Source organism: Triturus cristatus, chromosome 2_2, assembly GCF_964204655.1.
Source record: "Triturus cristatus chromosome 2_2, aTriCri1.1, whole genome shotgun sequence".
Classification (NCBI taxonomy): Eukaryota; Metazoa; Chordata; class Amphibia; order Caudata; family Salamandridae; genus Triturus; species Triturus cristatus.
In genome coordinates, this window is record NC_140582.1 from 1,036,464,465 (window position 1) to 1,036,487,841 (window position 23,377).

A 23,377-nucleotide genomic window follows, 5' to 3' on the forward strand; every position below is an offset into this window, starting at 1 on the left:
AAGACAGTAACCAACAATGAATCCCTCTGCAGTAGGAAGATATGAAAGTCATGAGGCTATGAAATGGAAAAAGCAGCCACATATCTGCTAAGGTTTGGGTGTGGTTGGTTTACAGTTCAGTCCAAAAATAAGTTTAAACTAGACGTCTATTCCTCTTCCTTGTTTACTGTTTAGTTATCTTCTAATTCTCAGTGTGTTTTCTTTCGTTTTACCGTTCACTCGTTTTCTTATGTGATGGGAAATAGAGAAAAAAATGAAAAATAATATTTAGTTATTGCAATACCTAAGATTCTCCCAACTCCATGCATGGGACAGTTCTCAGAGAACAAAAAACTAAAAGCCAAGCCTGTTGAAACATATGTTTAGGACCGTTGTTGACGTGAAGAGAAGTGTTTTCTCTAGCCACAGGAACAATGGAAGTTCCATATAAGTGCCCTTGTACTCACAAGTCTCCTTTGATCCTAGTCCTTGGACTTTCATCCAGTGAGTCCTGACAGTTCTCTCTGGATGATAGAGTCTATTTTCATTGGGAGGCAGCAGGGGAAGCTCCCCTACAGATACTAATTCACTACACGCATCATTTTGAAGCAGATCTGTGCATCCAACTAAAATCAGTGATGCTCCTCATGAAAAGTGCTTGTAATATTAGAATCCCATTTATTAATCTAAAGTTTACCTATTACACCAAGTGGGCTGACAAACTATTCTAGTGTTTTATATTTCACAACCAAGTCTTTTGTCTGCTTCATTATGCTTATCAAATTTGCTATTGATATAAGACCTTAACCATCTCTAATTTAACTGAGCTATACTATTGTGTATTTTGCAGAATCAATTAATCCCAAAATAAGATCCCTTCACAGATGTGATGTTATGCAAAAAGCAAGAGAGGTTGTTCTCTAGCCAAACTCATATTATTATCTTTAATTTGAATTAGCTTTGCAGCGACGAGGCTCAGGGGCGTAACACAGGCCCCCGCAGCACCCGCGGTGTGGGGTGGCCCGAGCTGCAAGGGGCCCCCTCAGCACCGTACTCAGGACTGTGAGCTCCATATTAAATATGGCCCCTTCATGTACCTTGAAGGGGGGCCCCTCAACTTTCGTTACGCCAGTGACGAGGCTAAGGATTTTGAAAAGGGCCAGGGAATGGAATGATAGGCAGTTGTTTAGATGTTTTTTGTACCCAAGTAGCATGACTTCCGTTTTGGAAGCATTAACTTGTGGCCAATCACCTCTACTCTTGTCCTTGATTTTACTGGACAGGAGTTACTTATATTGCAATCTACATAGGTGGAGATGTGAGTGCTATAAGCGTATGACTGACATTTCAACTCTGTTCAAGACCAATTTCAGAAGGATTCAGAAGGATAGAATGATTTCCTATGTCAGCAGACTCTCAAGACATACAACTTTCCACATACACTACATCATAAAATTTCAACTTTAGACGCTCATGATACAGGTTGGATAAAATCACCATGCATTAGACATTTCTAAACAGAATAATACCAGGATTAGAACGTACATTTATTGTTTTTGTCCATTCCGGGTGTCAGTTGAAAAATGCTTATTTATCTTTGTGTTAATGACATTCTATAAAACCGTGATAGATAATTTAGGGTCTGATTTAGATTTCGGCAGACGGGTTACTCCTTCACAACGGTGACAAATATCTTGTCCACTGAAATATAAACCTCATAGGATATTATGGGATTTATATTTCGGCGGACAGGATATCTGTCACTGTTGTGACGGAGTAATCTGTCTGCCAAAATCAAAATCAGGCTCTTAGTCTTTGTTGTCTTAATACAATGATTTCATAACATAGGATAGTGTAGCTTAATGCACTACTTTTGTGATCCAATTGCCTTTTTTCATTAATACTGAAATAAACTGTATTTTCAAATCTAGCTCTTACTGTTAAAGGACTGCAAACCATTGTTTTTTTTATCAACAACTTAATTTAAAAGACAGTTCATATGCTTTAAGGGCAAGCTGCTTTTAAGAGCAAAAAGAACAAATGCAAATATAGTTTGACATATTAAAGTCAAAGCAGTAGGTTGACTTCTTATAATTATGTTGTGTATTTTGTACAACTAACCTTTGACGATAATTTCATCCAGTTAAGGATCAAATTTGCAATAAAATTGAACACAAAAGTTTTACGATGTCAGGCTTCTTATTCTTTACATGACTTTGTAAGTAATTATGTCTAGATCAGAATCAGTGAATAAGACTTCCATTTAAGACCGTCGTTTGATGGTCAAAAGTAAATTCAGGAGCAGCATTAAATATTTGTTTCTAGTGACACTATGATTCCAATTACAAACAACCCTCTTTTGTAAATAAGTATGCTAATTATGTACTTGGTACATGTGTGTTCAATCTGACTATGTACAGAAATATGCAGGTTTAATTACCACATCAGCATTTTAAATGAATAGCTCCTACTTTGATCAATCAACCTTTTTGTAATTTTCATCAATATTATTGGATGTTCTTGATACTAGTGACACAGAACAACATGACAGATTTGTATCCATAGAACAGTTATAAAACTCCACTACAAATGGTGAAAAAAGCAAAACCTGTCCCAGGACATAACCAAACTATTACAAGAAAATTTCACTAAGATAAAACATGCTTCCGGGGTAGTCACTAAGCTTCCTACTATCATGTCTGTATGATATGTTGTTTGCAAAATAATGCCTGCTAGCACAGAAATATTGAACAAAGTTTGGCTATAAAACATATATTAATGAAAACTGTGTGCCAGTGTATGCTTGCATTTTAAATTTGAAAATCCCAATCTTGTTTTAAAAATGTGCACAGAATATTGCCTAAATTATTTTGGGATAAATAATTACAGTACGATTGTTATCACAGCATGTCGAACTATCAGTCTGTTGACAGAATAGAAGCTCAAGATGCAGTTGAAAATAAATAAAAAATATACATCAATGAGAGCCCCCCCAATCAATGTGAAGAGTGCAAAGGGTATCAGAGCAACTACAACCTAGACTTTGATAATACCATGCACTCAGTGCATACCTCCCTGCACCTTTAGTTAATCCCTGCACAATCATCAGAATTTTTGCCAGCGGTAACTTGAAACCATAGTCCCACCTGCATTCATAGACTACAAAGAATCCAAGCCAAGGGACACTTTCATTGACTTTTAGCAGCAGGTGAAGGGGCTTGTATAAGGATCATTACACTACAAATCCCTTATGGGCCCGGTCTTTCTTACAACTCCACACCCAACACCTCGAGATTCTTAGAATGCATTGAACCTTGTTGCAGAGATAGCTGTATGGCTAGGCCAGTATTCTTAGGGCTAATATGAAACTAATCTACCTACTACTGTAAGACCTTGGAATCTGAGTATTTAAGAATATACCTGCACAAACAGACTCAATCAAATGCCCTGGTGCTTAAAATAAATACAATCTTTTACATTCAGTGTAAAAATGGATAAATTAAACAAATAGAAAACAAGTACTCAACATATTACTCTAATGTATCTTCATACTGCTTCATGTTGCAAATGTTGGCCCATTGGGCATTAAAGTAAATTGCACCACAAAGACAGTGTCCCAGCTTGGGGTGTTTGTAAAGAGCTTGATCCTGTATGAACATTACCCACGGTGATGTCCTTTCTCAGGCTCTGTTTCCTGGCCAGTTAATGAATGAAAGAGTTTTTCTGTTGAGTTTTCATAAAACTATGTTGGTGTAAATAAATGTCCTTGGCTTCAGTGTGGTATGTTACTGTTGTGCTCCCTTCTTTTTCTGTTCAAGTTCCTGGAGTCTGTCCTCGCGGAATTGAGCGTGCTGGGTTCCCACTTTGTGTGCAGTCTCAGTCGCAGCAATATCAATCTGTGCATACCTGGTGGAGCCACCCCCTGTAACCAGAAGGGTAGAGTTATGAGCATACTTAGTCATAGTGTTGCCAATACAATTCATGGTTAGTAAAGTTCTAAACATGATCTGCAACCTTCAGCACTGAGCTAGTTCTGCTGAATCTGAATGGTGCTTAAAATATGCACTCCATGTACTACTCAGATGCTGACAAGCATTATGTTTAAGCCAAGTATGTACTTTACAATGCCCACAGCTGTTGATGGGTAGTTCATAGGCATTTTTGAACCAGACACTCATATCCTACATGTCTTAATGTAAATTGCAATGTTTGTAGACAGACACCCTTTAAAAGAAATGCAAAGAAGGTTAAAATATTCAATAAAGCTACAATTGCATTCATACATCTGAATTAGTGCTCAGTAGTCTTCTGTAAGGTGTTGGAGAAGGAGAAATCCCTTGGACTTTGAGAGGTACAGACCTCTCTGCTTCCCTTTATTCTTGCATTAGTGTGGCTTTATGCTAACACTTGTTTCTCTGTTTACAAGTCTTCTACTGGAGTTTTCACAATGCTGACACCTTCCTACATTTCTTGATTCCCCTGAGACCTTTTTCCTTTTGAACCATTCTTATTTAGACTTAGAGCTAGATTAGCTGCTTTTAAAATTTATTCATGTTTAGGAGTAAGGAGCAGAGTGACCGGAGAGCCGTCCAAATCTATATTCTAGGTGTCTGTATTGTTTTGACTGTCACTACTTTATGTTTCATAGTGTCAAGAAAGAATCTGCTAAAATGGCTTAATTTGGTGGTGGTGTTTCTTTAAATTTACGACAGGTTCTTGATTTTTGCAACTATTGGATTGATTACTAATGTGTAATAAACCCACTTAACTTTAGATTTGATTCCTGGTCCTTATTGTGTGGCTAAATGGGTTACACAAGTATTAAATTGTCTATTTGAATGCAAACTCTCTTTTGCCTCTCAGTCTTCCAAGAAAAGATCCATCTGGTAGGAAATGGTAAACACCTCCTGCCTGCCAGTACATCAGAACAATAGCAGATACTCAATGGCTCAACTGGAATGATCAATGATTCCCAAATACCAAGTGGCTGAGCTTACACTGTTCCACCAATAAACTAATTATACAACTGTTAAAGGTATTCTACACATATGCCTAAGACACAGTCTTCAAACGTTGATTCTGGACCATATGTGCTGCCTCTGTGTACTACTCAGATGCACCTACTATGACATGCAGTTCGGCGTGTAGTTTGTCTGTGACACATTTTCTTTGTCTATATATGGGGGACACAAACCACACAGCATACACCTACACATCACAAGACTCAGACCAGCAGTCCAATAAGCTATTGAAGTGTGTCTGAGTGCATTCATAATCTATTTTCCACAATGTGTTTGCAATGACATACTTGCTGTATACGCTCTTGAACAAAGCTTTCTGCTTTGGGCTGGAAAGTAGAATCCTGTCAGTGCCAGCAGGCCTGCCATGAAGGAGTGTGCGAGAAGCCCAGGCCTTCCACTGGGTATGGGCAGAAACTCACGGCTGAAATGTGTGAGGGTCCTATCCCTCACAGGGAGGGGAGGTAGGGGAGAGCAGAGAGTACAGACAAGCTGTATTGGGGAAGGTGCAGTGAGCATATGCTTGCCTTATGGCTGGCTCTGTGGAGTGTGCTTGATGCACAAATGGACAGTTATGAAAGGTAAAGGAAATACCGTCCTACCATTGACAGGTGGCAAGACATTCAAACATGCCAAGAGGACTGTCTGGTACAGGGGAGTGTAGAAAACACAGGCCTGCCTTACAGAGGATGAATGAAAGGCACTTTTGGGCTCACCAAGGTGCACTGGGGGGTGGTAGATGCTATTCTGTTATGCAAACCTTCTCTCTGTGTGTGGACAACGACAAAATTCGTCCTCGTCACCAACACCAAACGACCGTCTCAAACCTTTGCTACCCAACATCTACCTAGATATCTCCAACTACAAGATGCCACCCAGAGACCACACCAACAAGAAAAGCAAGACACAGAATTAGGTGCCTATAATGGTTCAATGGCAAAACCTTCACTTTAAAACAATAACTACTTAACACCGGGGGCTACTATCCCATCGTAGGAGATATAATACAGCGAATGTAGGCACATCACTTCTACCTCGTATTCCAACTGTGGGTTCTTGATGCTCTAATTCCATGTAGTGAAGCTGTTTTTTAGCTGTAGGTGAGATGGGTATGTTGACGTATGTTGATGATTCACTGTGTGGCCGATCTGATGCAGGCAGCTCTGCTGAATGTCCTGTTGCTCCTCCTGAACAGGTACAAGACACACGATTATCAAGAAGAATATGGATGCACTGAATCTTTACAACTTGGTACCACAGACTAGCACTGGTGCTGGAACAATTTGGAGCTGCCATCCATGTTCCTTCACTAAACTCATAGGGATTGTGAAAATCCAAGCGTCAGAAAAGAACTGTAGCAAATGAACGACATCCATTCGCTGTAACGGCTTAGTACATAGCTGGTGGTGCAATTTGGAACACACTATCGCAAATATATTACTAATGCGTGGTGAGATAGTGCACAGTCATTTACAGACAGCACATTCTCCATTGAAATGGCTGCTAAATTTGCAAAGGCATACAGTTTTACTGATAAAATGATATAGTGCACAAAAGATAATATGTGGCAATCTGGTATAAGCCAATTTTGTAATTTGCGTATCAACTAGTAGAGTTCAATAAAGCGCTTCATTTGTGCACTCTTAAGGGCTGATTTATTTAGAAATATGTGTACAGTTCATTTATAGGTATTTACCTTTCTTTTCACACCCTCAAGATTTTCACATAGATAAATCCCCTCACTGTACAGTCAGAGAAAGAAAAGCACACCAATTTCCATGTTAAAAGAATAAGCAGCAATTTGTCAAATGAAGCGGCCTGACGTTTGAACTATGTCTTTGAATGCACAGCAAACGTGAAAAGATAAAAGTAAAAATGTAAAGACATCAGTGTCACTCGTTGACTTCAGACCTCCAGCACGGTTATTTGGTCCCCGCCCCCCCCTGCACCCTTACTTCCAGTGCCTATGCAGACTATTTTACCTGAGCTGCTTACCTTTTTTGTCAGATGTGTTTTTACAAATCTTTTCCTACTCTTCTCATCATAACACTATGAAAGAAATACCCATTTAAATGTTGCTTGCATTTTTGTGCCATGGTGATGATCAAATATTTTTTGTGTGTGTTCAGAACAGTGTAGCACACAAGTTGATGGAACATAACATAATCTGTCATTCGTGGTACTATCGCACACAGATCTATGTATTATTTATTTACCTGGTAGAGGAACAGAAATTGGATAATCTGCTCCCCCCTTTATAAAATATTAATGTCCCTTTATTTCTTTCTGAGCATTAAGTTAAGCCTGAAACAGTATCCAAAGGTGGAGGAATTGTTAAGTAGTGTTTATTGTATTGGCGTCAGTCCAGTGCTACACTGTCATATCCATTATATAAAAACACACACTTTGTTTCTGAAGACCTCATGAAATAAAGTAAATAATTAATGAAGTTCTTTAGTGCCACAACGAAGAACAAATAAACAAAGGCATATCCATTAAAAGGAGCCCACATTGCTGGACGACGAAAGCAAGCAGAAAATACCTAGGGGCATATTTACAAGCCCCTATCACCACCAGAATGTCCCATTTGTATGTTGTGGTGGCGGTACGGGCTTTGCCTTATTTACAAGGCAATTAGCGTGGCTTAACACTGCCTTGTAAATAAGACACCCTTTCACGCTATACTTAAGAGTGAAAGTGGTGGGCAATGGGTGTTGCGGTGGGCGTTCCACTGCAACACCCATTGGTTTTGACGCTGCCTCATATTTACAAGGGTGGCGTAAATATGGGGCAGTACCAAAATTAAGACGAAGGAAAACCTGGTCTTAACAGGGTGCATCGAGGAGAAATGCTTTATTTTCCCTAGTTTTTGCTGTTTTTTTGTGAACTGTGTTGTGCAGCAAACATAAAAACAGCAAAACGCCATCCATGAAACATAAACAATCATTTTAAAAACGATGAGTTGCAACTTCTGTGTGCTGCACAAAGTAGCACATTTACCACAACACAGGCACCCTTGCACTATGGTTCAAGGGTGTCTGCATTAGCGCTAGGCAGCTAATTTTAGCGTCAGTGCAGGGGGAAACACAGGGCTGCACAGTATTATTGTAAACACTGTACAGCCCTGTGTTTCAGAAGTGGCGGAGCGCAGTGTTAAGCCAAGAGGTTTAACGCCACGCTACATCACTTCTTTGTAAATATGACCCATCATTTCTAAACATTAATCTGTTACAAGTTTTAAAATAAATCCCGGAGAAAGACGTGTATGTTGAGCAACAGGAAAAGGAAATGTTTATCCTTTCTCTGGAGCAGGGAACAAGAAATAAAATGAACACAAAGTACTTTGTTATGATTTTTGTGATGCCCAAGATTGATAAAAGTCACTACAATTCCTCTTCGTAATTTGAGTTACATTTTCTCTTGTACTTTGTGACTTTCTGAGAGCCCGTACTCACCACTGAATTGGACAGTTAAAAACGCACTCTATCAGTGTCAATGCTGCATATAATCTGATCACAAGGAAATTTATCCTGTAAGAGTCAGTTTACAGATTTGAGTTCTGTAGATCACATGCTGTACACTGTACTGCCATCTAGTGTTGTGTTTGGAATACTGCAACTTATTATTTCACAGATTTTGTTTCAGAATTAAGCATGAACATGGTGATTTATGGGCATTCTCCACAGACCCATAATGCAACAAGCTCCACCCCTTCTTAAAATATTTGTCCCCATCACTTAGAAGGAGCCTGTGAATGTGTGTGATATACTTTCGAACGAGTCCTCTGTGCTGACAAGGTGTGTGCAATGTCTCCTGTATTACACCTACTTGATACTGAATCCCTGCCGCAGTGAGGTGTTGTTAAGCCTCTGATGCATTGGTGATCTTGTACCACACTAGGCTCCAGCTTCTCCTCTCTTGCTGCTCTGTGCACCTTAACATTACTGGGCTGCACCCGGCGATCTTCTGCTGCGGAGCCGGTCTCCTGCTGTGGTGGTGGGGGCTGGTGCTGCCTCACCTCACTCCATTCGGCATCCCCTATGTATCTCTCTTCCTTGTTCTCTGCCAGATCTACACATGGGTCGTGCGGACCTGAAACAACGTAAGATACTATTTGAACAAGCTAAGCCCATGCAAAACCAGGCTCTCACTCAGCCACAGACAGAGAAGCAAGCTCCGACTCCGCAAGCAGCACGGAGGCAATAATGGCTGAACTTAGAGCCGGGTTTCGCTCTATTGATGCACGTTTTGATGCCCTCACCAGACGCTTAGACCGGATGACCGAAAGCCTAGATCGTCAAAATACCAGGCTTGGCGGTCCTGAGGAGTGGATCTCTGGGCTGGAGGATGGTGCGGGGACAGTGGTGAAGTACCTGGAAAAGCTGGAGCATATCCTCAAGACTGCGGCAATTGAAAATGAAGATTTAGAAGCCAGATCGAGTCAAAACAATATTTGTATATTGGGCATTGCGGAATCCACAAACAAAGGACGCCACAATATCTTTGTTGAACAGTTACATACAGATCTCTTTGGCCGTAACAGCTCCATGTCTACATTGGTTCGCTCAGCCCTCTACCACCGGCCAGGGCACCTCCAAGACCGATCATTGCACGTCTCCTTAACTACAGGGATAGGGATACTGCACTACGTCTTACCTGTGAGAAAGGCCCCCTACAATATCAGGGTTCTAATGTCTTGCTGTTGCCCGATTTCCCTGCCACTGTGCAGGAGGCACTCCGTAAATATTGAGCTGTCAAGAACTCCCTACGTAAGCTGTGCCTCAAATACGCCATGCTTTATCCTGCCAGGCTATTAGTTGAAATCAATGGGAAGTCAAGTATTTTCAATACTCCTGCGGATATGAATGACTACTGTAAACACTATGCTGCAAACAAACTCTTTTCTTGGTGCAGTACCTTGGAAAACTCGCACTCTCCTGCTCCCGCGGCACAATCATCCCTACCCTGAAATAGGCATTGCCAGCAGTCTTTCTTCTGCCACTGTTGCCATCCTGGGGGAACCCTACCTAGATGCCAACCCTGTATCTGACTGTCACCGGCGCTGTGACTTTGCATCAATATGTTCTCACTTGTTAATTTCTATGTGTGATCCTCCATCTACATTTCAGATGCTCCTTCTTGCTATGCGGACCATGCAGAAAGAGGCGTTGCCTGCTCCCACCGGTGTATACCACACAATTCCCTAAGGGGATGTTTCACTTCATGTTTTTTGTTATTGGGATTCGCTGATGTTTCATCTGGTGAGGGTGGGGGAATGGGATGTGGAGTTTTTATGTACTCGTATTGTTTGTCCTGCATTGCCATCACTCTCCTCATCTGGAACTTTTGTGGCCTTAACAATCCATAAAAAGGGAGGCAGGTCATTTCGTATCTATCCTGCCATGGGGTTAAGCTGCTTTCCTTAAGGAGACTCACCTCCCCCCACCAAGACTTTTTCTCCTGTTACAGCTCATTCTCCATGGATTGTGTATCCTCCAACATAAAAGCATTCCCTTTTCCCATACTGCTAGCATCATTGACCCCAACGGCCGTTATATCATATTAGCATATCGGCGGGCAGGCGGACCTTGCTGATCAATATTTATGCCCCAAACACTTAGGCACCTGATTTTTACCATGACTTATATACGCACATGGGTCAGATGGAGGCAGATCTTATTATCATGGGTGGGGATTTCAACATAGCGCAAAACCCCTTAGTTGATTCGACCAGTGCATAGCGCTGTGGTAAGCCACGTGTCCTGGAAGTTTTCCAGAACATCGCAGAGTCCCTTTCTCTCACTGACATTTGGCGGGTGCGCCATCCACTCTCCTCCAACTATACCTCCTCTATTGGGCACAGAGTCTCAGATAACGAGGGCATAATGGAAGAATTCAAGCTCTATTATGAACAATTGTACACCTCCTGCTCTTCACACACCGAACTGGAGACCGCAAATTACCTGGTGGAGGTCGTGATGGTGTGGGTGAAGGACGGACATAGACAATTTCTGAGTGAGCCTATCGCCTGTGAAGAAGTTATACAGGCAATAGATTACCTTGATGGGTCCATGGCCCCGGGACCGGATGTCCTTACAGGCGCATTCTATAAAGCCTATAAACATCAGTTAGCCCCAAATCTCATTGCTATGTACTCAAAGTCACTTCTACTGCCTAAATTAAGTGAAGCGGTACCCACACTACTTCTGAAACCCGGTAAGGACCCCAGCTGGGCACCTCCTACCACCCCCTTACTCTACTGAATCTTGACAATAAGATTTTCACCGAAATTCTCACCACTAGGCTGGCCCTGCTGATGGAGCAGATTAGTTCCCCTGTCGAGTCGGGTTTTGTCCCCCACATATCCACCTCCTTTAATATGCAGACCATAGTTGCAGTCTTAAATAGGATCTCCCTGCAGCCTCTTGTAACAGTGGATTTGTTGAAAGCCTTCGACTCCCTGTAGTGGCCCTTCTTGAGGGTGACATTAACTAAACTAGATCTCCCTGCTATTTAATCTCTTTAGTCTATGTGGACCCACTGGCTTGACTGAGAGTGAGCGGCTTACTTACTGCTCTGTTCCCTGTAACCAGAGGGATGAGACAGGACTGCCCCCTTCCCCTCTCCTTTTCATCATTGCGATGGACCGGCTAGTCCAACGTCTTCAAGAAAAACACATCTATCGTGGTCTACAACTTATGCACAGTGCTCTCCTACTATCCCTGTAGGCTGACAACATTTTATTGTTTATGCACCACCCCTCTGATAACCAGTGAACGTTAATCAGTGAAATGATGCACTTTGGGGGGTTTTCTGGGTTACACATTAACTGGGCTAAGTTTGAACTTTTTCTGTTAACCGATTGCACTTAGCGTGTCAACCTAGAATATCCACTAGCATGGACCACAGACTCCACCAAATACTTGGGCATACACCTTCACAGTGACAAACACCAGATCCTTCGCCTCAATTATGGTCCCTCCATTGACAAACTTTCAACACAAGTGGAATGCTGGATTGCACTTCCACTGTCCATGGCCGGCCAAGGGGCCACAATCAAAATGGTCATCCTCCCTTGGTTTTTATACCTGTTCCTTAATATTCCCATACCACTGACGCAACACTTTTTCCTCACCCTTCACATTCTCTTACTGTGTCTTGTGTGGGCCGGTGCAAACTTCGTATTAGATGGGACACATTAACTCTTCCTTATGAGCATGGCAGATTTGGAGTACTGGATCTCCATCTCTATTACCTGGCTGCTCAATGCCACTATGCATTACTGGTATCAACCGGACACCTGGATCCCTCACCTCAAGCCGGAGAGCAATCAGCTTGGAGACTTCCCGTTTTCGGCTATTTTGCCATAAGGGCATCCCCGTGGACCCTAATGATGTCCAAATGCTATCCACCACCTGTTGGGCATGGCGGAAACTGCACCATGCTCTGGGGGGGGGGGGGGTGGCATTCTTTATTCATCAGCACTGCCCTTGAGCGACATCCCCTGGCTTCCCCTAACGTGCGAGAAACTCGTCCAGTGTACTGTGCAACGGCATGATCTGCATACTTTAGGAGCTGTCTTCCCCAATGGCCATGTTCTAGCACACGCTGAGGACACCCACTTTCATAATGACTCACATATGGACCACTTTGTTTTATGATGGCTCCATAACACTCTGCATTCCAGACTCCCTTCATATCCCCTGGCTCCGTAGGGCTTTCCACCGTTAACGCTTATTATAGCGAACACCTATGGGGAGGCTGGTTTCTCCGTTATACTTCAAGTGTCTGGCTATGAAGCCTTACTGCTCAAGACAGGCACGAGCGGCCTCGGATACAGATCTGAGATGCCCGCTCTATGACAAAGTCTGGTCCTACCGCTGTTCACAAATGAAGCTCGTCTCCATCAACCGTAGGCACAAACTTCTTCACTTTAAATTCCTGCATCAGGCTTACATCACTCCTTTAGACTTGGCATGCTATGTATGGTCCTACGCGATCGTCCCAGTGCCCCAAATGCCATGCCCTAGATGCCGACATTGCACATTTAACCTGGACATGCCCACTTCTAGGATAATACTGGACCACTGTTTTCTCCCAAGTTTCCAAAATGACAGGGGTCACAATCGCACCTGCCCCACTGGTGGCACTTTTGGGAAACACCCTTGATATGCCCAAATTCGTCTGTAGCTTTGCCTCCATAGCATTCCTCCTTGCTCCCGTGAATAATAAGTAGCCAAAAGTCAGAGAAAAATGCAACTTCTAAACACAGTAGATGATTTTCTCTATTCAATGTACTTTCTAATCTTTCATTGAAGCAATGTAAGGCAGGATTCATTGTTGTTTAATAGCAGACAGCGGCTGATTGTGTTAACTCATGAGGAAATGTCTGCGTTTCTCTGGGTCCCCTCCGGGTCTAGCTTTGCAATATACTGGTGCTTTATTTATTAATGTGTTTTATAGAGCGCTGATTGTCATCATGTGGTAACTTCACAGCGCTTACCATGGATTATGAGTAGGCAACATAGATAGTAATTATAACAATAAAGGGTAGGTATGAGCCATTACATCTTAATTGGTTGCTGGGAAACCCCTAATTTAGCATTATTTCATCACAGCTCAAGGAGATCATCTTCAGGCAAAAACACTCTTGAATAGTTCGGTTTTCAAACGTTTCCTGAATCACTGAAATGAGAACTGGAAATCCATTGGGGCAGTAAACATTGCCCCACAGATTCAGCCTGGCTCAAAAGCATGACCCTATGTGACATAATTAGCAAAAGTTATCCACAATTACAACCACACACCTCTAGACCCAAAGATATCAGGCAACCTCTCCAAGATTATTTGCTTTCCATAGCGCCAGCCAACACATATGACCCCTACTTTCTCCATGTACGTCTGGTGCTGTTACTCATAGGCCTTCCTGCTCTACCTCATACACTTCTTTAGAGGTGAGACATGCCTGCCATGACTTTTATTTGAAGACTTACTTGCTGAGAATCTCTTGTGCCTCCGCCTTCCTCTAATGCCAAGCTATGTCTTATGTTGAAAGCCTTTTTACCTATGAACAAGGTGTGTTTCTGTTGATCAGTTATTTCACATGGAAACTTAATAAATTAAGTTTTTAAAAGGGTTTCAGTGATGTGTCTGTGGTAGGTAGTGCTATATAGATGCAATTATAACAAAATGCAATCATATATCTTAGTTGATTCGGGATGTGGGGTAGGTTGCATGTGAATCTAAAAAGACTGCAAAGTTTTCTTAGTGTCATATTGCTGTTGCATGTAAATATTGGAACGAATGTGAATACTGCTGTTATATGAAATTCAATAGAAATAGTTAGTCAAAATCAAAATAATAACTGCAAAGTTTCTGTTTGACAGCATCTGCTGTGGTAGATTATATGCAGTGCATCGACTGTAAAGCCATACCCTCCACCCCTAAGGCTGGGGATAACGGCAAGTGTCACTGGTCATAATAAATCATCTTTACCTCAGTCTGACCTACTTGTGCTTTCCTTACAGGGATATCAGTGCAAATATGTTTTGTGAGGGTGGCCATTGAAGACCATGTTGTGAGCTGCATATGTCTGCTAGGCGAGTGATTAATAAAAAGCAAAGTTTCCCCTTGTTGTGTGAGGAACAGGCCTGAAGCCTCCAACATAATGTGCATTTAGCAAACATATAACATATTTGTATATATCTCATAATCAAACGTGCGATCCCTGGCTTTGAAAATGGTTTTCCTAAATGTGATGGTGTAAAAGGATGGAAACATCTGTTTTGCCTTTCTAAAGGTTTGCATTAAAGCCCCTTTTACATCTCTGGAATGTAGATCCTCTCCACTTGACCTTGCAGGATGGGGATGAGCGTAGCCAAATGCACTGCCTTGTTCACATGAAAAGCGATACAAATCTCGGTATGAAAATTGGGTGGCGGACATAACAACTTTCATTATGTACCTGTCTGTATGGTTCCTCTACAGATGGATGTATGACGTTACAACGCATGCTGTTACAACGCATGCTGTTACAACGAAAGATTTACAACGCGAGTGCATTGACAAGGCAGGACATTACAACGCAAGTCTTTACATCGACTTGCACTAGATGGCGTGCTAACATTAAAAAAGTGTAATTTACTATTCCAACTCCAGTCCACGTAACAGTAGGGAAGGTGTTGGGATAGTAAACTACACTATTTTTAATGTTAGCACGCCATCTAGTGCAAGTCGATGTAAAGACTTGCGTTGTAATGTCCTGCGTTGTCAATGCACTCGCGTTGTAACAGTTTCGTTGTAATGGTAGTGCGTGGTAAAAGTTGCGTTGTAAAGGTTGTTCCCCCTACAGATAGTGCTCGCAGCTTTCTACGATTTCCTAGTTAAATGCCTAGAAACTACAAGAACGTAAAAGTTGAAATGGCACACTTATTAACCTTGTTAACACAATATTTAAATCCCTAGAGAGTTCATGGATAGTTCTTGGTGAATTCCCCATCTTCACGCTCTCAATAAAACCCTAAACCCTTAACTACAGGAATCTTAAACACTCTCTGTTTTGTATGCACACACTTGCTTGTACTTGAACCCTCTAAGAACTGAAGGCTGCTCCCCAAATTGTTGTAAACAAAGTATTTCACAATGTCACGAGGAGAAACCCTCTAAGAATTCATGGAGAATGCAGTACAGTAAATGGTTAACTGTAGTAGTTGGGCTTCTTGCCTCTCTTAAAATATTCCTATAATGCTGAGGTAACTGTAGAAAGCAAGGGGCATATTATCAAGCACTGCGTTAAAATTATCGCTGCTTTAGCGGCAGAAAACTGCCGCTAAAGCGGCGATAATGGGCTTGATAATATGCCGCAGAGAATTCCCATAGAAGCCCATGTTGACACCAGAGCATGGGCCTCTATGGGAATTCTCAAGGGCATATTATCAAGCCCATTATCGCCGCTTTAGCGGCAGTTTTCTGCCGCTAAAGCAGCGATAATTTTAACGGCGTTTCTTGATAATATGCCCCCAAGACTCTAAAATCTCTGTAGCTAAATCGTCGGAGGAAACCATTGAGGTCTGGGGAAACACATCTGACCAAGTTGTTGAGTGAGCAAATCTGGTAGAAGTGGCAAACTGCAACGTGTTGTAGCAACATATTGGGAAGTTAAGAAAGCTAAGGGTATCCTGCTCTTGTTGGTTCAACCAGAATTAACACCATGAATGTGTAACACATTTTTCTTACCCCATACACAATGGGTGAAACAGGTGGAAAAGCATAAGCAAATATCTCTGACTAAGTTATCTATAACCATTGATAGGGTATCACCCCTTGTTCGCAAAGCCTAGCACACTGTCAGAATCTTGGGCTGATCTCATTAGTAATTTCCACAATGTTGTTATTTACATATAAAGAGCAATGTCATCATTGGTGTCATCTAAGATGTTGTGAGTGATGTAGTATGCAAGGTCATAAGCAGTGTGTAATGGGAAGCAAGTTATAGTTAGTTCAGTAAACTACAACTAGTGTATTTCAATGTTTTTCAGGCTTTTTAGCCTTGGCAGCTTTTGAGACAGCCCAGATGGTAGATCAAAAATCTTAGTATTGTTAAAGCACACAGATTTGCAAACACATGTTTCCGGTGGATGTTGTATAGAATTATGGGATGCCATAGAAAGTTCACTTAGAATATCTTCTCAAAGTTAGCAGACCACTAGATTCTAAAAACTTAACATTGTTATCAAATAGGCTGTTTGCTTGTTTTTCCTCACTATTCGTCTCATGGACTGTCCCTGGGAAATGTATAAATATGTCTAAAATGCATGTTATTAAACTCCCTCTGTAAAGCTGAATGCAAGTATCAAAGTGCTTAAGGGACTTTAGTCTTATTTACTTCCCTTTACAGCTCACCAGCGATTCTTTTGAGAACTGCAGTCGTTATCTTTCATTTCACCGTTCACAGGCTCTGTCTGCTTCAGCAACAGCCAGAATATTTGTTCACCATAAACACAAATGATAGTTGAAATACTTTCTTTACTCCTGCAGTTCATATGATTAGCTCCCGTGAATAATAAGTAGCCAAAAGTCAGAGAAAAATGCAACTTCTAAACACAGTAGATGATTTTCTCTATTCAATGTACTTTCTAATCTTTCATTGAAGCAATGTAAGGCAGGATTCATTGTTGTTTAATAGCAGACAGCGGCTGATTGTGTTAACTCATGAGGAAATGTCTGCGTTTCTCTGGGTCCCCTCCGGGTCTAGCTTTGCAATATACTGGTGCTTTATTTATTAATGTGTTTTATAGAGCGCTGATTGTCATCATGTGGTAACTTCACAGCGCTTACCATGGATTATGAGTAGGCAACATAGATAGTAATTATAACAATAAAGGGTAGGTATGAGCCATTACATCTTAATTGGTTGCTGGGAAACCCCTAATTTAGCATTATTTCATCACAGCTCAAGGAGATCATCTTCAGGCAAAAACACTCTTGAATAGTTCGGTTTTCAAACGTTTCCTGAATCACAGATAATTTGTTTAAACTCTGAGGTTGCTATCAAAGGTGTACCAAAGTTTAGATGGTTTCACTAATACGTTCTTTCAACTCTGAGGTTGCTATCAAAGGTGTACCTAAGTTTAGATGGTTTCACTAATACGTTCTTTCAACTCTGAGGTTGCTATCAAAGGTGTACCTAAGTTTAGATGGTTTCACTAATACGTTCTTTCAACTCTGAGGTTGCTATCAAAGGTGTACCTAAGTTTAGATGGTTTCACTAATACGTTCTTTCAACTCTGAGGTTGCTATCAAAGGTGTACCTAAGTTTAGATGGTTTCACTAATACGTTCTTTCAACTCTGAGGTTGCTATCAAAGGTGTACCTAAGTTTAGATGGTTTCACTAATACGTTCTTTCAACTCTGAGGTTGCTATCAAAGGTGTACCTAAGTTTAGGTGGTTTCACTAATACGTTCTTTCAACTCTGAGGTTGCTATCAAAGGTGTACCTAAGTTTAGGTGGTTTCACTCCTTAGTTCTTTCAACTCTGAGGTTGCTATCAAAGGTGTACCTAAGTTTAGGTGGTTTCACTCCTTAGTTCTTTCAACTCTGAGGTTGCTATCAAAGGTGTACCTAAGTTTAGATGATTTCACTCCTGAGTTCTTTCAACTCTAAGGTTGCCATCTAAGGTGTACCAACGTTTAGGTGGTTTCACTAATAAGTTATTTCAACTCTGAGGATGCTATCCAAGGTGTACCAAAGTTTAGGTGGTTTCACTAATAAGTTCTTTCAACTCTGAGGATGCTATCCAAGGTGCACCAAAGTTTAGTTGATTTCACTCCTGAGTTCTTTCAACTCTGAGGGTCCAAGGTGTCACAAAGTTCAGGTCCTGCACTCCTACAGACTGGCCATCATATTTCAATAGATTGTAGACATGGTCAGGATCCGGTGCTGTGATGCTGAACGGAGGTTTTATTTGAGATATATAATGGGGGACAGCTATTAAAAATATGGGTAAACTTTATTCTTGGAATCTTTATGGATCATTTTTTTACCATTGCCTTATAACTTTACCTATCAGAGAGACAACAAAAGCACAGTCACAAATTCCAAGGAACCTTCCAACTTCCATTTCCATGTACAGTTGGGCATATTTTGTTGCTTATTATACAGGGGGTTTGCACGTTGGACGATGAAAGGTAAGAGAACACTTAAGAGACCAAAGCCTCCTTGGCTTAACGCCACGCTACGCCACTTCTGAAATGCAGGGCTGCACCGTATGTGTGCTGCATTAGCACACATAGAAGTTGCAAAACGTCATATTTTTTGATGATTGTTTATGTGCAGGAAGGGACAATTTAGTGCACATATACAATCAATGGCCTTTTGTTGTTTCTTTGTGTGCTGCATGTACCTGTTTCAGTCAATCGAATGATCAGGGCTCCTTTACTATATGTACCCAATATATTGAGAATTTACTAAAACCTCTTCTCAGAGAAAAAAAAGGAATCTGTCAATGTGTATGTATATTTCCAGTAATTCTAAAGTGCATATCGAGCTGGCTAGTACTGGGACTCTGTATAGAAACAAGCCCCAGTGGGGATACAGTGAGGGGCAAAGAGAGAACAGAGACTTGAGGTAGAGCTTGCAGAAGAGGTGAGAAGGTAGTGTATCTGACGTTGTGATCCTAGAAGTGGTGAGTTTTCAGTTTCTTTCTGAATTGTAGCAAGACTGGTGCTGTACTGATATTAAAGGGGAGGTTGTTCCAGATCCTGGAGGCACAGACCAAGAAGGATTGTTTTCTTGTTGTTTCCCCTTGAATGGTGTTTAGTCTCCAATCTGACAACTGACATTTATTTCTAGTTTCTCATGTAGGTAGAACGTGGTGTAGAGGCCCTTGTAGTTGATGCAGCTGATGTTGAAGGTGATTTGGGCTTGCCGGGGGAGCCACTGAAGTTCCTTTAGCACAAGGGAGATATGGTTGGACAACTTCAGCCCCCTTAATGTGCCATACTGCTGAATGAGAGATGCCTTTCAGAGGAGCAAAGGTTTTTTTTTTTTTTTAGAGTTTTATATAGCGCGAATTAGACCCAAAGATATCAGGTATCAGAGCGCTTTACATGAGCACCAGTTTCATTACACATGGACACATGAATTTTTTGTTAGGCACGGGGAGATTAAGTGATTTGTCCAGAATCACAGGATGTTGAGCATCGTCGCCGAGACTCTAACCCGGTTCCCCAGCTTCGAGGTCGACTGCTCTAGCTGTAAAGCTATATCCTCTCTGCAGTTGCGCATGGCATTGCATCAATCTAGATGGGAGAGGAATAGGACTTGAATTGTTGTTCTGAAGGCTTCTCCTAGGAGAAAAGGTTTCACTATTTTCTGGAGAGAGAGTTGGGACCAGGCTGTTTTTGGTCTTCTTGGGAACGTGTTCTTTCAGTGAGAGTTTCAAGGTGAGAGTGAATTGAAAGGGTTTGGCCTATTCTGTCAGTTGGCAGCCAGGTTTGGATGTGGTTGAGGCAGGCTTTGAGTCTCTACATGTTGGTTGAGTAGACTTTGAGACAACACACAAAGAATGGATATGTATTTTTTAAGATTAGTTATAAAATACAAATTAGATATAGAGAGCACAACCCGACTTCATATAAAAAAGCTGATGGTACAGAGTAAGGTGGAAAAAGTGAAATGTGTAAGTGATACAGTGATGGAAACAGCCCAGGGTGAATCAAATGGTAAGAAAGTTGAAGGTAATTAATGTCTGATTGGCTCTCATAAACTTATTTCAGTGATTCAGTCCCATGGTGTAACAGGTGCCATGATGGCCCTTGATGGAAGGAGTCTGCATCTCTCATCGGGATAGGCAAGCATCACCAGTCAGGTACTCTCAAATCAACTAATCAGTTTTATGACAAAACACATTTCAGCCAAAGTTCATTCATTGCAGTATCTTCGGGAACTAGAAAGAGCCATCAGCAAGTCACTGGGCCACCCTGCAATTTATACAGCATTCAGAGCACAAGGTAACCAAACAGAGGGGTGGTGAAACATATTTCTAGTCTGATGAAGACACTGACAGACGAGGATCTTGAGGCTTTTTTTTGCCTAAGGAATTGAAATGTCAGCTGTTACCTCTCAGGGCTCAATTTCTGAGAGAAGTTTTAGAAGGCCTGGGATTAATGACCTGATTACAGACTCTTCAGAGTCCTTGAGCTACACTCTATCAGAATGTCTCACCCAGAGGGGAATACGTTTATGATCCTCTGGCAGTTACAAACACACTCTTGATGATGGTCTGCATTTTAAGAAGCAGCTTCAAGGGGGAAACAGCCTTTACAACAAGGTTTTTACCTCGTTGTGCCTTTACCACACATGTTTTAGCATGCATATTTTTACCAGGTGCATGCCTTTATAACGCATGCCTTTACCACGCATTTAAAGTACATTCGGGGGTGTGGGAGGTCTCCCCCCACAAACACATTGCTTTTATATATAATAACAATGCGTGGTAATGGCATGCGTTGTAAAAGCATATACATGGTAAAAACTGTGTGGTAAAGGCATACAATGTATTTCCCTGCATTGTACCGTTGTACAACCCTTCAAGGCACTCTGTACGCAGTGTGAGCCATTGTGAAAGAGATACAATCTGTATGAGAGACTGAAGCTGTGTGTGGATCACATTGAATGAGGCCATTGGGTAGCACAATTTAGAGGTAAAATGGGTCATGCAGACTCCATGGTTTCACTGTGACCATTGACTGGTACCTTAGAAAGACCCTGGTACCTAGATAGCTGTGCTGAATAGCCGTGTTTTCAATGGTTATTAGACAAGCTGAGGCCCAGGAGGACCCTCTTCCAAGCATAGGTAGAGTGATATTCGTACGTAGGGTCTGTGGCAAGCATCCTTCCACACTTTAAGCAGAATAAGACTGGGGGGACAGTTATGGGATGTGTTTTTCATACATCCTGAGAGAGGGAATGTACATTTCTTTATATTTCCTAATTATTTATTTATTTATGCGTTTTTATGTAGCGCAAACTATACCCAAAGGTGTCAGAGAGCTTTTGAATAGAACCAGTTACATTACATATGGACTTCAGAGTACATACCTTTACATAAAAGATACAAAACAGATAAACTCTAAACCCACAAAAGAATGGTAGTCATTGTTTCGGTGCTGTGGGAGAGAGACTGAAGTAGTGGGAGCCAGCCAGCCAGACTGCAGTGAGCCCCGAAGTGACCCACTGAGCGGGGGCGTCTCCCTCAAAGGAACTCACCACTGTGGCCGTGGGTTCAATCAGGGTAGCCCCGAGATCAAAGGGAGGTCGCCATCTTAGTCCTGGTGCTAGGGCTGTAGCCAGGAGGTATTGAGAGTGATGGTGCGGGGGAGAGGGGCCGGCCGACCAATCCACAGGTCCCCCAGCAACATCAGCAAAAAAAGGGGGCACCAGCCCCTTGAAACTCACCGCCACAGCTGCCGGTAGAAGAGGACAGTCCAAGTGCTCTGGGCAGGGCCAAATGTCCGTGCTCCAGCAACTATATACGTGGCAAGTCGTCGGCGGGGTCTCCCAAGTCCATGCCCTCCCCTCCCCCCCAAGTAGTCTGTCGAAAAGGGGGCACCTTCCCCGCAAAAATATACTGCTGCGGCTGTCGGTGCAATCAGGATGGCCTCCGCAATCAGATATATATGTAAGGGGTTTTCTCTCACCCCAAAGCCTGTGAAAGTGTAGGACTGATTTTTAGTGTGGGTGGATCTCACCGGAAAGTCTAAAAAAGGAACGATTCTATCACTTTCTCTGTAGAGTTATGTCTCATCACATAGCCTGTCAGAGGCAGATTAGAACAGATGTTCTGTGCACTTGTGTCTTACCCAAAAGCCATGAGAGGGGGAGTTGGCGATGGTGGCAGTAACTCTTTTCCCAAAGCTCCTGAAAGTGGGCCTTGGAGATGAGGTTGGTGTGGTGTTTCAGAATGGACTGTAAAAACATTGATATTTTCTGAATGAGGATCTGCGGGTTACATGTGTGGCAGTTTGTATGTTGGAGCTTGCTTTGTTGTGCAAACCCCCAAAGAAGGGAATATAAAAAAAAAATTTGATTAGTATGACGTGGAGAATAATGACACTTTTGTAAAAATATATGTTGTGATACCACAGTATAATAAACATGCAGCAGAATCCTGTGTCCAGATGTCCCACTCCATACCTTCAGGTCCCACATGACAGAAAGCTACAAACCGTATGTGCAACAATATTAGGATGTGAGCAGGCTGCCCGTCACAGCGGCCAGAATCCCAATAAATGTTCACATTGATAGTGGACTATTCTTTCTCAATGTCTTCTTGTGATCGATCAAATCAGTTTTTCAATAAACTCTAGTGCACAAGAGGTACCATGATAAGATTTTTTAGGTTGAGCATTCGAGACCTCTTGTATATACTTTAGTATATGCTTATTATATACTTATATGTGTATGTACTTTGTGGGCTCTGGAGATCAGCCCTAGGACTTGTCTGCTTCTGCTTAGGGACTTATTTTCTGTTCAACTGCATCTATTTAACTGTCTTGATAAAAAAACGACCAGCAGGGGTCAGTAAAATACCAGAATTGCTTTCTGCTCAGGGACTTTCTTTTTTTAAAATTTTTCTGGCAACTGCCTACATTTAACTATTTTTGATTGAAAACGACGAGCAGAGGTCAGTAAAATACCAGAATCACTTCAGCATTCTCTAGATACTAGTCCATAGAAATTGTCTTCTATGAGCACCCGTAGACAATAATATATTTTTCAAATCTTGTATTTTCAGTGATATGACCACTGAAGGCCCTGATTTTATATGAAAAACAGGGCTTTGTACTATACCATTTCCAGCTGAAAGGCAATATTTCCCT

At 41.8% G+C, this 23,377-nt stretch overlaps 1 protein-coding gene across 2 annotated transcripts in view; it reads right to left on the minus strand.

The window, feature by feature from the left end:
- Positions 1 to 3,613: 3,613 nt before the first annotated feature.
- DOK7 (docking protein 7) overlaps positions 3,614 to 23,377 on the minus strand; it is a 463,238-nt gene continuing 443,474 nt past the window's right edge. The window contains exons 9-10 of one of the 2 annotated variants that reach the window (XM_085642490.1): positions 6,032 to 6,184; positions 3,614 to 3,901 (exon numbers count right to left, since the gene is read on the minus strand). In XM_085642490.1, coding sequence (XP_085498616.1) covers positions 3,765 to 3,901; positions 6,032 to 6,184 — 290 coding nt within the window. In that variant the 3' untranslated portion in view covers positions 3,614 to 3,764. The remainder of the gene's footprint in view (positions 3,902 to 6,031; positions 6,185 to 23,377) is intronic. The other variant, XM_085642491.1, reaches the window with a different exon arrangement.